The sequence below is a fragment of the Nymphaea colorata genome, chromosome 2 (genome assembly GCF_008831285.2).
Source record: "Nymphaea colorata isolate Beijing-Zhang1983 chromosome 2, ASM883128v2, whole genome shotgun sequence".
NCBI classification, from domain to species: Eukaryota; Viridiplantae; Streptophyta; class Magnoliopsida; order Nymphaeales; family Nymphaeaceae; genus Nymphaea; species Nymphaea colorata.
Window position 1 is genome coordinate 31065438 of NC_045139.1, and position 14684 is coordinate 31080121.

At 39.0% G+C, this 14684-nt stretch overlaps 2 protein-coding genes and 1 long non-coding RNA gene across 5 annotated transcripts; 2 read left to right on the forward strand and 1 right to left on the reverse strand.

Annotated features, from left to right (window-relative positions):
- Positions 1 to 748: 748 nt before the first annotated feature.
- On the reverse strand, positions 749 to 7849 carry LOC116247244 (uncharacterized). 3 transcript variants are annotated; one of them, XR_007572438.1, is made up of 3 exons: positions 7006 to 7849; positions 2312 to 2448; positions 749 to 1373 (listed from the first exon to the last, which is right to left on the reverse strand). It is a non-coding gene; the product is annotated as an uncharacterized LOC116247244 (long non-coding RNA). The 3 variants fall into 3 exon arrangements; XR_007572440.1 differs by lacking the exon at positions 749 to 1373 and having other exon boundaries at positions 2224 to 2448; positions 7053 to 7849; XR_007572439.1 differs by lacking the exon at positions 749 to 1373 and having other exon boundaries at positions 2224 to 2448.
- LOC116247243 (arogenate dehydratase/prephenate dehydratase 6, chloroplastic-like) lies at positions 3050 to 4568 on the forward strand. Its single transcript, XM_031619285.2, has one exon. It carries the CDS (start codon positions 3135 to 3137, stop codon positions 4251 to 4253), a length of 1119 nt encoding a protein of 372 aa, XP_031475145.1. The 5' UTR covers positions 3050 to 3134; the 3' UTR covers positions 4254 to 4568.
- Positions 7850 to 11611: 3762 nt separating the features above from the next.
- Positions 11612 to 13854, forward strand: LOC116247235 (uncharacterized). The gene is made up of 2 exons (XM_031619274.2): positions 11612 to 12234; positions 12968 to 13854. The coding sequence occupies exons 1-2, from the start codon at positions 11710 to 11712 to the stop codon at positions 13547 to 13549; spliced, it is 1107 nt and encodes a 368-aa protein (XP_031475134.1). The 5' UTR covers positions 11612 to 11709; the 3' UTR covers positions 13550 to 13854.
- Positions 13855 to 14684: the final 830 nt, after the last annotated feature.

Below are 14684 nucleotides of genomic sequence, written 5' to 3' on the forward strand. Positions count from 1 at the left end.
GAGTTTTTTAATGATGCATCTAAGAACATGTGTCTGAAAACACACTTTTCTTTTTACCATTAAGAGATTGATGCCGCTGTCCTCATTAGGAAACTGAGTATTGCTGTGCTTTGCTCGAGTGAAGGCAAAATCAGGCCAGCCACCCAAAAGCGGCTTCTCTCCTACCGACGAAAAAGCGGCAATTCCGCTTTCTGGGGACGTAAGAAATAAGGCCGGACCACATTTTTCCTTGTCCTTCCTCGTTGTGTTACTTTTGCAAGAGGAAGGACCTGCCAGTTCATGCGTGATAGAGATACTTCTTTGTTCTTTTACCTGTTCTGCAAAAAACTTCTTGTTACCCAGATGATAAAGGTATAATTGCTGTTCAGATTCATAGGTAGAATCAACAGCTTTCGATCGCTAGGAGATGTGTAAGAAAATTTTATCTTCGTTCTTTCAAGCGGTAATGCTGATGTTGCACAGAATGTGTTATTTGTTGAAGGTTTCGATGGATAGCACCCTCAGAACAACTGCAGAACAACTGCGTGTGAAAACCATAGAAGCCAGTGTTTGAATGGTTTCCACTCAGTTATATTGAATTCTCGAATAGTATATACATAAGAAATGGTCTAGCGCCATGACCTTATATATATATATATATATATATATATAGTGAGTAAATGATATAGATGAGAGGAAGATAGAAAACTGTGGTGTGAAGGAGCATGCCCATCATTTTTTTTTTCTCTTATAACTATCATAATGGATTAGACAACTCTGATTAAATGGCTGAGTGATTCTGAAAAACTAGAATCACCATTTTACTTCACATATATAGATATATTCCAATGCAACCATCTCTTAAATCACAGCCTTAAAATGTTGAAGATCTATTATGGTAATGTAATGTACATGTGGCCTTTCCACGGACGTATGCCGAGCAGGAGAGCAAAAGTATACTTGCAAAATAAGCTTTGTTCACCGATGCATGCTTGAGAAGGAGGAAAAGGCTTATCCCCTTATTTGAAGTCAGGTTAATCAATAATCGCACGAATGCATGTAAACTTCTCAAAAGTAGCAGTTCGGTTCCCTGTAGATGTAACCACAGTTAAATTTTAATCATATAAAGGGCATGAGACATGGCGTGACACACGTCCTGTACCATCTTTTGAGGCATGTAAAATACCAGATTTGGTATCAAAGATGGGAGATCCCCAACGTAGAGAGAGAGAGAGAGATGGAGAGAAAGCTTGCTTGTCTGGTACATAACATCAGCCTCTAAGCTCAACCAAGTGCACCAACTTTTGCTTTTCTTCCTCCAGGCACGAATGAAAAGCGGCCTAGCATAAATGAAACCATAAAGCTCCTCATTGCAGCATGTGCGATGCTCCTGTCTGATTTCAAACCATGAGCAATCAAACAAAACCAGCAACAAAACCTATCTAACATTCAAACCCTTCTCTATGGTTTAAATGGGATTCATCTAACGTTCAACCTTTCGCACTTTGCATAAGTAGTATTAAAATCAGACAATCTAACAATTAATCCGTGACTGGAAGAATCTCAACCTAAAGTTCAAGGTCTCCTTCATATGAACTGAAGACCGACAGATTGAATGTTAGATAGACGCAGCAATAATATATTGGATTCAGACATGTGGTAAAAAAAAACATCAATCCTTTCCAACACCTATGTCATTTATTGTGGCCAGCTGCCCAATTCCATTCAACTAAACATATAACTTTTCTTTAATCAAAATCAAAGCTTGTTTAGTGTCTTCAACAATTTTCATAATCTAAATTAACGGTCAAGAAACTGTATACAAGTAGATGCGCAACAGTTGCTTTCACTTAACCATGATTAGTTACTAATCAACTACAAAAGTTGCCAAGTGCCAACTCACTCAACTTGCATCAGACACTGATTTGTTCGATGTCTTTGTGAATAGTGATGTAGAATACCATATTACTGTAGCTCTCCTAGACAGTTAAGCTAAGACCTTGTCATAATCAATGGTGAAAGGTTCTTGATTTATCAACAATAATCAACAGTACGACTTGACTTGCTTTTGAACCACTTTTCTCCAATTGTCCTTCAAATGCTCATTAGGTGTGAGCACTATGCATCAACAGGGCTCCAATTTCTCAAAGACTCGACTAATTCTAGAAGCACTCACTTAACATGTCTGTGAATTCCTGCTTCTCAAAAATTTTGAAAGGAATTGTAGTTGCAACTTACAATGTCTGACAAGTCAACCAAGATCCGACTGACTTACTTGTAAACCTCCTTAATCTTAGTTATTAGAAGAAAACACAAGAATGTTCCTCTGTACCTCCGACAATTGACTTCCACGTATCACAGGCTATTGCAATAGAGCTTCACTTAGGTTACCGGAGGAGGAAAATAATCTTCTGCAGGGTAGTTCAGCTTCCATGTGCCTTCTATTAAGATAGATTTCTAGAATATAACCTTCAATAGGAAGATAAGAAGAAATCAATGCGAATGCTATCTGATTCTAAAAACAAAGTATGGTAGCCTATGCTGATGATTTTTAAATAAAAAGAGCTTCTACATAGACTGCATTCTTGCTTGCATCAAATTAGCCACCATCCAAGTGATAAAACCGAGAAGAATGATAAAACCAAAGTGCAAAAATTACAACACCACCTACAGTTCTTCTGAAGAAAGGACCGATAAAACTTGACAATAAGAAGCCAGAGAATATCTGCTTATACGACTGCTTATCTATTAAAAAAAAACAAATATTCATATTGCGGTAAATAGTTTAAAACTCATATAGTGTAGAATTTTCCAATATCAAGAATGGAATAGAAGGTGAAGCACATAGAAATTAATTCTTTGTGCAGAATATAGAACATAGGCCAACTCAACAGTCAATGGACACTGCAAGGTAGGAATGGTAGAGGCGCTGCAAATATTTTACAAGGAAAAATGGAAACAATGATCCCTTGTGATAAATGAAAACAATATTATGAAGTCAATGTACAACTAATATCCAATTAATTAAAAGAGTGATCTATTCAAGTGAACAAACACCACCCCCCCCCCCAACCCCTGGCTATTTCTATGCCCACCATCATTTCTCACAGATAGGTTGCCTGTGAAGATTCAGATCCAGGCTCCTCTTCTCTTCCATGGCACTAACAGCAGAATTGCTGTTAAATGGCCTGCTGGGCTCAACCACACCATTGAAACACAAGGGATTGGCATCAACAAGGACAACCCAGTTTCAACGCATAAAGTTGTCGACCCAAATCAGCAGCATCGCAAAAAGCATGCAACAGATGTTAGACACCAGAATCATCACCCACGAAGAGAAAGAAAGAACAAGACCAAAGAGAGGTCTGGTTCACCAGCACAAGACCACACGGTTACGAGTTGCATACCAGGGAATTCCAGGTGCATACAGTCAGGTTGCAGCCAAGTTAGCATGTCTGGACTGCACAACCATTTCATGCAAGTTCATTCTTGATGCTGTTGAAGCAGTCATGACTGGACAAGCTGATCGTGTCATAGTGCCTGTTGAAAACACAATGGAGGGTGAAAAGGTCCGTAACTACAATCTCTTGCTAGAGCATGGACTGTACATAACTCAGGAGATAAATTTATTCGTCAACTACTGCTTGGTGGCAAATCCTGGTGTGAAAAAGGAGGATGTGAAAAAGGTGATCAGCCACCCTGTGGCTCTGGCTCATTGTGGTCAGGGTCTAGCCCGTCTTGGTTTGGATGCCCCACAAGAGGCAGTTGATGATACTGCAGGAGCTGTTGAATTGCTGCTATCACAGAACATGCTTGACACAGCAGCCATAGCAAGCACACAGGCTGCCAAGCTCTATGGTCTTCAAGTCCTTGCACAGGGAGTGCAGAATGAGCCTTGGAATGTCACTAGGTTCTTGATACTCTCCAAGAACCTAGATACAGTATCAAGGATAGAAGGGACCAGGAAAACCAGCATGGTCATAGCGCACCAAGGTGGTCTGCAGCCATTGTTTCGAGTACTATCCGCATTCTCATCACGAAGCATCAATCTCACAAAGCTGAAAATCAAGAACTCAATGAGAAAGCCCATTAAGATATCAGATCCCAAGGAAGGAGGTACTGTGAAAGAATTTCAACATGCTTTCTTTGTTGACCTTGAAGGCTCAATTGATGACCAGAAGGTGTTGGATGCAATGATGGAGATTTCTGTTTTCTCACCATTCATACGAGTCATGGGATGTTATGCTGCTGACACTAAAATATATGATCTTTGAGGATTGGCCTTGGGCTATTAGATCCAGAAATGCATGAATTCACTGGAAGAAAAAAAAAACGCAAAGGCATATGTGCCAGGACATACATGACAATAAGGATGTCCAGAAAATGTGAAAAGTGCCAAATGTTTCATAAAGAGACTAGCCATTAGTCTTTGTACTTGTCCGTTGTTTTATGTACAATCCTATCATGAATTAAGGCTGGTCATTGTATTAGGAGACCACAACAATAAAGCTGTAAATTTTCTATGAACGTCAGAACTTGAAAGTTGCTGTTGCAGTTTGTTAAATCCTAGCAGAAGATCTTTTCAAGCACTTTATCAGCAATACGTGATATGGCATTAGAAAACTAAATATACAATCTTTGACTAGCATTCCACCATTAGCAACTACCTTAACAAATCGTAGCATTTAAAAACCTCAAAACAACAAATGGAGAGGTCAAGGACAAAATGTAATAGAGAGAAAAAAAACTGGCAAAATTGTATAAATCGATAAGTAATTGAAAAAGATCAATATTGACAGGCTTCAAAATTCGAACATGAGAGAGAGACAGAGAGAGATTGGATAATAAAGGGAAATGATAGCCACAAGGAAAAAACTACAATAAGAAAGCAGAAACTGCATCAGATTCACAAAGCTGCTGCACAGACCAGAAGCTCATCAAGTAAAATAACAACGACGAAAAAGATGGTTGCTAAAAAGCAGAGAATGCATCAAATTCATGAGAGATGCCCAAACCTTGTAACTTCCAGGATTTATAGAATAGCCTCCTAAGTCAGTCTCCCCTCAACTTATGTTGAAGCTCCTATCCATGTCAAGCAACTAAGAGTTTCATGCTCACCAATCACGACATAACTCAGGAACTAAATCTAAGGCAAAAAAACAAAGAAACAAAGTGTGTGGTAAACTAGATGTTAAGGTTAAAAGTCATTTCTTCCCCAAAATATAGTGCACTCAAACCTGAGAATCTTCAAATCCATTGATCAGAATAGGAAGAGAAAATTTTCTGTTGTCTAAATCATGTCAACCAGTGTACAAATTGTGACAACCCACTCAAGTTACTATGAACCAGAAAGGAAATCCTGATAATGAACATCATTCCAATTTAAACATCTTTAAGGCACTAATCAATAGCTTCACCCAAATTAAATGAAATCAGCATGATAAACAATGGATTCATGGTCACAATGTAGTGAGCTGCAAATGCTTTTTACCTAGATAACCTAAAAATATATATATAAATAATAAATCTATCTATATTTGCCTCTTATACAGAAGGTATTGGCCTGCCAAAGGCACTTATATGGATTAATTAAAAAGGACCCATGAATCCATAAGATGATCATAATTCGTATTACCTCATAAGCATTCCAAAGCTTATAAAAGTTTGTTCTCATTTGCATAACTTAAACCTCGTAGTATCCACATATACTAGAGAAAGTCAAATTCTCTAGAAACCACATTACAAAACAACCAATGATGATCCACACGTGCATTAGGTACGTTCTGGATATCCCTTAGAACCTACATGGTTGAATGCATTCGCTAAACATAGGAAAATGTAAAGCTCGTTTAGTTCAGATGACAGGGATGGAATCATCATCAACAAGCAACACAAGGACTAAGTAAAAAGAACTATCCACCAGCACTCTTCCACCACCCACATGCAGGGGAATAATTACATTTTTTTGTGGCCTCCAGCTACTAGGATGTTCCACATTTCCTGCTCTCTTACATGTCCATAGATTTAGCAGCAGTTCAGAAGTGTTTCCCAGATATTGAGTGGGCAATTGGCATCAGAATCTGAAATAGGCATTTGGGCAACCCGCATCAGCATTTGTCAATTTTCTCCTTTCCAAAACGACCAACCTTGCAAGCTCTAAGAAATAAGGTGACACGAGAGACCATTGAACTTGCAAACTCCAGCAAAGAATTACGTAGACCAACTGTTAGTTTCCAGAATTTCCAATCTTCCAGCATGACATAGCAAATGAGATGACATAATCTATCAGTAAGAGTAGAGTGGACAGCATAAATCAAACCAATTGCCGCTTATACGCCCTCGAAAGGAAAAAATAAGTTCAAATCCCACCATGCTGAAAAAATCCCGTTTGTGAGCAGCCCTTAGCTTGACCAGTTCTATCAGTCATCTAAACAATAAAAGCCGTGAAGTGACACAGTTGTGCAACATTAATGGCCTTATTTTCAGATACTACTTCTACCTTTCGCGGTTTTTACTCTGTTCCGGGTAGCCCTTCCCTTGCATCGCCACTTCCGAAACATGAACCATGAACTTGGCACTAGATACCAAGCTTAGTACCTGACCGTAACACCAGACCTAGCATGAGCAGTGCATCTCCAAAGCTAGGCCCTTAAACCACCAAAGGTTTTCTAGCCTCACAAACATGGTATCAGCAGGGCGTCCAAAGGTAGGCCTTTAAACCACCCAAGTTTCTCATAGCCTTAAAAACAAAAGTAAGAAGAGACGCAAAGGTATTTGCAGAACCGAAAGCCTACACAGCTGACATGTTAAATTAGGCAGAAAACCAGCACTATCACATGCATCTTATCTTAACCCAGTGGGAAAGGTCAAACACCAACGTGGGTAGCAAGAGATCAAAATACATAAACCCAAAAAAGGTGCAGCACGCAAGGTTCATCTTTTAAACACGGAATCCAGAAAAATGAAGCCAGTTCAAACAAACCAACAAACATATAAATCAAGTTGCACCAAAGCTCAGAAGAATACCATCATTCCTATCCCTAGGGAAATTGCTCAATTTTTAGTCACCAAACCTTCTGTGTCTCGCGGTGTTAATTTCCCCTGCTTGAAAAAGCTCTCTCTCTCTCTCTCTCTCTCGCGGATCCTTCTCTCGAGCTATGCATTTCCCAAATCAAACTCAGGATGACGAATCTACTGTTTGCTCCCCACCTCCCTTAATAGAAGCTTGGCTGGTTCGCTGGAGAAGGGTTAATTCATGGTCCAAGAGCTACAAATGTCATCAGAGAGAGAGAGTCGCCTGGATGGATGTTTTATGCTCCATCTCCATCATTACCTCTCATCTCCTAGGTAGACCTCAGGAACTTGAATCCATCTACTTGGGTTCCACAACCTAATTGGTAGCCCGAGAATACAGATCAGAGATGGTCTATGAGAGAGAAAGCGAGGGAGATATTGAAGGCCGTGAGAGTTCATCTTCGCGCCAAAAAAGGAAAAAAAGTGGAACCTGAAGCAACTCTTGTAATCTGTCCGTCTCTCAACTTCCTTTCTCCATGGTTCCCTTCACAAGAGTCTCTTCCTATTTCAACTGGCTTCTGACACCTCGTTTCAGATGCTGTGGCCTGGTGCTGCCTCGTGGATCCTCGAACAAGAATACGTGGATCCTGAAGCGCTTCTTCCGATCTCTCGCCTTCCCTTGCACCGCCACTTGTGACAGGCCTCCCTTCCATCCTACCTTCCCGCCTGATTTCTACTGTCCCGTCGCCGCGTTCTCAGCCGTTGTTCTCTCTCTCTCTGTCTCTCTCCTTCTCTACCCTTTTCCCCTCTGCCGGTCGCCGCGTTCTCGACCATTGCTCTCCCTCTCTCGCAGTCTGTCTCTTTCATAGTTGGCCGTTATCCAAAATCTTTTCATCCATCTTTTCGGAGAGAACCGGACTCGGTTTGAGTTAGCTGGATGAGTACTTTTGATCCGATTCGAATGTTTTCCATTTAAGCTCAATTTTTCTCATTAATTTGAATACGAGCCCTAACTTTTTAGGATTTTACGTAAGCCAATCCCTTGATGTACGCTATTCACTACAACCTCCAACCGGAAGATGTGAAAATTTTTTCTGTTACATGAAACATTTGGTGACTTGATTTCCATTTTATGGCATAATTTGTGTCTTTGAAATTTGAATACATTCTCCTATAATTATTTTCATAATTTACATTATTTTATAGAAAAAACATCAAAATATAAAAAGAGAAGTAATTAAATTTTATTTTCTACTTTTTATGGCTTTTTTTTCCTGTGAAAATATTTTAATGTTAGAACGACCGCCTTTAGGCTAAATCTTGGACTTCTTTCCGTGATTTAGTAACTCGGAGCCCAAAACAAAATTCCGATTCGGGACGTCTCGCCTGGAACGGTGCGCATCTTTGTCGCACCTGTCGGCATCTGCTGAATTCGCGGAAGGGTAATGACCAGGTAGAGAACTAACTCCCGCAGTCTTAATGAGAAAGCGATCTGATCCGTTCGTTGTAGATTCATCCGACGGCTGGAAGCTCACCGTTCCATTTTACATTGTTCGTCCAACGGCAAAGATGTGGACTGACGCAAGCTATGTGAGGGCTGTCATGACGTATTCACTCCGCAATCTTTCTTAGGTCACATTGCGGCTTATGGTGGGGTCAGGTCGCACTTGGATAACGCTTGCCACGTAAGGGACACGTATAAACGGTTCGGACTCTGTCAGAGTTACCCGAATCAAACCCGATGTAATTTGGATTCAAATTCAGATTCCAATCCAGATCGGCATCCTATTTTTAGAACCGAGTTCAGATCTGATTAACATTAGATCCAGCATTTACGTGTAACCGGTTCGGATAATCGAATTTCAGATTGATACAGGACTCAAATTCATGGTTGATTATGGAAGAGCAGTTCAAACTTAAATCTGGGTAGTAACTTGTCCGAATTTGATAGTCTGGTTTAGATCAACAGATTCAAAATCATCTCGGCAATCAAGTATATCTGATCCACTTACTTCCTTATTGAATATATCATCATGTGCTTTGTTTTTTTTTAATGTTTACTTATGGGAAAACATAAAACATCATATGGTCATACCCTTATACTAACAAGGTTTTGGCTTACTTTGGGATTTTAGACTCGAATGTTGCATTTACTACTGGTTTGTAGCACAAAAATGTAATATATCTGAGCATGACAACGACCACGAGATTCAAACATCAAACTTTTTGAATGTGAACTGCCTTGCTGTCCAGTTGTATTACAACTTTTAGGCTAAAACCTAGCATTGGAAAATGGCACTAGCAGAGTCAGAATATTTTTGTTGCTAAGGACTAATAATACTTACCTTTGAAAAAATCACAAACTCTTTCAAATAGATGGTAAAATGTCAAGAAATATTAGAAGTGTCTGGTTCTCTTGGGTTTTAGGTAGAGAAATCTTGGATTTCAGGTTTGTGGATATTGCTAGAATCAATTATTATAACTTCATTTTAGTAATGGAGCCACATATGAGTTGGTATGATCAGTTGCCTACACTAGCCCCACAAATTTTTTTCATATCTATTTTCAACTATTTACTAGTTTTCTATAATGGTGCCCCTTTAGGAAGGAAATTTCTGAAATTACTGCCCCTTAGTGAAAATTTTCTCACTTTGCCCCTTCATTTGTTTATTATGAGACATTTGGTAGCATGAAAGTTGCATTATTTGAAACATAATGTTCTATTGATATCCAAATAATACAATATTGTTCTAGATGATAATACTACTCTTCTTGAAATGGCTATTTTGGATAGATGTTTTCAACAACATGTGTGGATTATAAGATTGTGTATGTCATTTAGTTAATCGAGAAGGAAGAATCTCCCCAGCAGAACTTCAACGATGTGTTTGCTTACCAAGGATCGTAGATTAGTAGATCGAAATTTAGAGAGAAAAACTTTACATGAAAAAAAAAATCATTTATCTTATATAAAAATTTTGAAAAATTATATTTCAGCCCTTGTTAAAAGTGTGAAACTATAATTCGGACCCCTAGAGATGTACAACGAGCGAGCCAAGCTCGAGCTTGGCCAGCTAGAACGAACTCGACTTGAATACATACAGCTCGGCTTGAGCTTTATAAGGTGAGCACGAGCTCAAATTGCTTAACCGAGTCCGAACTCGAGCTTGACTCGTTTAAGCTCGTATTCTTTAATACATAATTTATGATTAAAGTTTTCACGTTTTTACTTAAGCCATTTTAAGTATTTGAAATTATAAAAATAAGTACTGGTGTTAAACAAGTTTAAACGAATTGAGTCCATCCAACTCGAACTAGAGTTATTAGTTAAGCTCGAATTCAACTCGTTTAACTTACGAGTCGAGCTCAACTTGAGTTTAATAGAACAAATTCAACTAGTTGAACATTTCTATGCCTCCTTATAAACAATTATTGGCTCCGCCCTTGTTGCACACTAACTAATTTTAAATTTGTTAGCTTAGCAAGCTTTGAAATTCAGAATAATTCATAGTGTGCACCAAATCCCTAGGAAAAGTTGGGGTTGGTTACGATTTGAGATCCATAAACTTTAAAATACAAGGATTATAAATTAATCATGTAATCTATGCATATTTTCAAACCTACATCAAGAAACCAATGAACTCTCTAACTCTCACCATACTATCAAGGAACTTTTTCTCTCACCATACAAATTTTTTAGTTCATTTTCATATATTATCATGGATTCTAGCATAAAATAATGTCCTTATTTTCTAATTAGTACTTGATTTATCGATCACCTTCCATTTTTCATAATCTCAATCCACATCAAGGTTTGGATTTGGATTAGAGTACGTACATTTATTGACTATTGGACGTGGTATTACCAAAACAAACTAAGAATCCAATGACATGTATGAATCATTTACATTGTTAATAAAAAAACAAAAGCTATTAAAGAAAAAAAAGCCTGAAGAATTAGCAAGAATAAGAACTACACCTAATATTTCGTAAAAACAGTCCTACCTTTCTCACCGTTAATTAAAAAAAACAACCATTTTCTCATTAACGTAGGTTATTAATAAATTAAGCTTGCCCTTAATAAAGAAATTTTGTAGATTCATTAGTTTGTGCTTCCCTTAGCTATTTTTAATCCTATAAGATAAGTGCATGGTTAATTATATCTAAATAGCTTATGTTCCTACCAATGTTTAAATTAATTGTGTACTTTTGTTCATTAATGTTGGAAATTTCTTAATGGAAAACCTCATCGTATTAATAAACATTTTAGAATATCTTCTAAAAGGTAAAATGGTAAATTTTTTTTATAGATACCACAATAAAGTTTGAAAATACTCTTATAAATATTTTTTGTTAACCATAGAAAAGTTTGGGAGTGCTTTAATAGTAAGAGTGAACCTTGGCTCGAAGCAGCTGGGGCGGTTCCTTCGCAAACAAGGGTAATATGGGCACTTAAAATTTACAACGGCTATATTTCGATTTCTAAAAATTGGCTGCAAAACGCCGCTTGTGTGCGAGAACTCGTTGCTCATAACGGTCATATATCCGTTGAATTCGAAAAGCTAGAAACCAGACAAGTAGAGGCGTGCCCATTCGCCTCCTTTTAATAACACTCGTTCTCTTCCTTTTTTCCCATCTACGAGCGACGACTACTTTCCTATCGTCTTGTTCCTGCATTTGAATCTCCGTGTCTGTCTTCTGCCTCTGCATTTCTCTATGATGGAGACGCCATCCTCCACAAGACGTGTGACAAGGTCTCAGTCTGCCTCCTTGCTGAATAGCGCGTCCAAGCTTAGCAAGGGAGGAGATGGGTGCTCGAGATCAAGAAGCCACAGAGCTGATCGGCTTGCGCTTCTTGACATCACCAACGATTCGCCCATTGCCGGAGTGACGACGATCGCAGGCGAGAATAAGACGCCTTTGTCGAGAAGGAAGACCATCCCTAGAGCCGGCCCGGGCAATACGCCTTGCTCCGGTGAGACGCTTCTCCGCTGCCAAGTGAAATCGCTATTGCAGAGAGTTGAGGAAGAATCCGAGTTTCCAAAACTCGAGACCCATTACCTGCAGCTGCAGAAGCTATGTTTGGCAGGCAAATGTTTGATTTCACCGGCGGGTCTATTGGCGCCGACACCTGCGAATACACCTGAGATCTTTTGCAATCCACAGTTGGAGAACAAATCCGTGCCGAAGGGCGAAGTGGGTCTATCTTTTTTCGCTTCTGAAGCATTTCATCTTCCTGAGGTAATCTTTCTTGCTTTCTTTGATTCTGCTGCTGAGTATGAAGAATTATTCTTAGGTTACCTTGATGCCTTTGATTTTTCTTGTTGCTTCTTGCACATCTAGTAGTAGGTGATTAGGTGGTAATAGTAATAACAACAATAATTGGTATCGCGTATTCATTCTTGTTTTTATTTTTATTTTTATTTTTTTTTAGTTTTTTCATCTTTCTAGATAGCGACAATAGCAGGATGATATCTTTTCTGTGCGTACGATTCTTGGCATCTGCCTTCTTTTCAGTATCGGTCTGTATTTAGGGGGGAGTCCGTGGCCAGAGCCTTTTCAATGGTTCTTCTTTTTCCCGTGGACACCAGAGCCTTTCCAATGGTTCTTCCTTTTCCCCTTAAATACATATTTATCTGGCAAAACTCTAATAATAAGACAATTTGCTCGAACTATTTTCCTTTGTGGATTTTGAGGGTCGTTTTCCTTTAGGATTCGCTCCACCACTTGATTCTTTTGGCAATTTTTGCTGTACTTATTATATGGTTTTCTCTTAAACTTCTTCTTAGTATTTTTAGGAGAGGTTACTGGGTTTTTTCAGAGGTTTCTCAAGATATCTGGTCTGTTCTTTCCATTGGGGTTCACTTTCCTTTGTTGAACGAATGGGTTTCCAGTTTAGATTGTACTCAGTAATTCTTTTTGGAGGTTTCTTGCTAAAATTTTCTGTATTGAAATTTTTGATTAACTGCTGAAGGTACTTGATGTCCTACACGTGGAGAAGGTGAAGCCGATTGAGAGCCCAATCACCAGAGCCTTAACTTTTGATTCACCTGAAAAGTCAGAAACCGTTGCTTCTGTTAACGCTACTGCAATTGCTACCCCTTCCCTTGACTTGTCTTACCAAGAGAACTGCACTCAAGAAAAGACTGCAGACGATGACAATGCCTCAGAATGGTCTACTCATGTAAACATAAGTTCCCCACGATCCACAGCGGTAGACGAGGATGAAGATGAATTTGCAGAGGTTGAAGATAAAGAAGAAGATGCTGAGGATGAAGAAGATGAATTCGAGGAATGCAATGAGATCGATGACGATTTATGCGACGAGTTATGCAGGGAATTGAGCAAGATATGCGTGCAGGAGCCACGGGAGGGGCTTCCTCAATTCACAGGAACTCATACCAGATTCCATTACAACAGTGATGATGAGATAGAGGAGGAGGAAGTTGTAGTGGGGGCTACCTCTCCTAATGTGCTTCATCTCAAGGGCCTGCCCACTCCAAAAGGAAAACATCTGCGCTTTCCTGATGAAGAAGATGAAACATCACGAAGTTGAGCACTGAACCATATATAAACTACTGGGGAGTGCCATCTTGACACTCTCTCAACTGGGGGATTAAGTGGGACTCTGCAATTCTTTCTTTCCTGCTTGGCCATTAGGTCTATTTTTTTGGCAGTCATTTCCCTTTAGCCTAACGAAGAAACTCTCTCTCTCTCTCTCTCTCTCTCTCTCTTGTTTGCTTTGTTGTCCTTGAAGATATGATTCTAGGAGGCATTCTTTTTTGCTGTTTATGACTTCTTTGTGTTGGTGTTATAAACTTGGGTTTTTAATGAAGTCCCAAGTGGAAACAGTTGGTTTCATCATTATTTGCCATTGAAGCAGCTCCTACACGTCTTCTTCTTTCTGGTTTTCTGAATGAAAACCCCCTGCATGCGTCGTAGCTTCTGTTGCAATTCTTCATACAACCAGGAGAGTGAAAAAAGGGAAACCCAGAACCCACTAAGATCCTGTGGAAAAGGAAAACCGAGAACTAATTCACTCAAATCAGGACCCCCTGGAAAAGTTTAAGATGATCAATCAAACATAAATATAGTGTACATCTCGGACAGAAAGATGTATTTTTTTCTCAGTTTCATCATGCTTGATAGTAAAACATATTTTTTTTTATAATAAAACATTATTATCCGGATCTGAATGCCCAAATTACTGATTTGTACGAATCCCTGACCTTTTTGGATCGCAAGTTGAATTTAGCACATCCATCCAAGTTGTTGATTTTAATCATAGTATTAAGTTTTATAAAGTTGGTGAGAATTAGGCACCATCGAAAGGGGGGCCCCAAATGGGACATTGATTTGTATGAAAAGGATATTGGCATTTCCTTTATTTTCCGGTCTATAGGCAACCTTTCTTTTAACCAAATATATTTTACTTTTTTTGTTCGGTCAACATTGCTTTAGTGTTTGAATAACCCAAGTTTACATATTAAATTGACTCAATTGCACAAAGATAAAATATTTCAATTTAGTTTCTTCTTCATAACTTTAACTGGGTACGCTCGTTTTCTTCGTTGTTTTAGCACACCCCCACTCATGGGTGAGAGTTACCATAGCCGGATCGAACTGTCTATGTTTGAGACCGTCCGATCAAACAGGATCGGACGGGTCTCAATATGCGCGAGAACAGATCC

Coding starts and splice junctions, on each gene's coding strand:
- LOC116247243 (XM_031619285.2), top strand. CDS start 3,135: ATGGCACTAACAGCAGAATTGCTGTTAAATGGCCTGCTGGGCTCAACC.
- LOC116247235 (XM_031619274.2), top strand. CDS start 11,710: ATGATGGAGACGCCATCCTCCACAAGACGTGTGACAAGGTCTCAGTCT. Junction 12,235..12,967: donor AAGCATTTCATCTTCCTGAG/GTAATCTTTCTT, acceptor TAACTGCTGAAG/GTACTTGATGTCCTACACGT.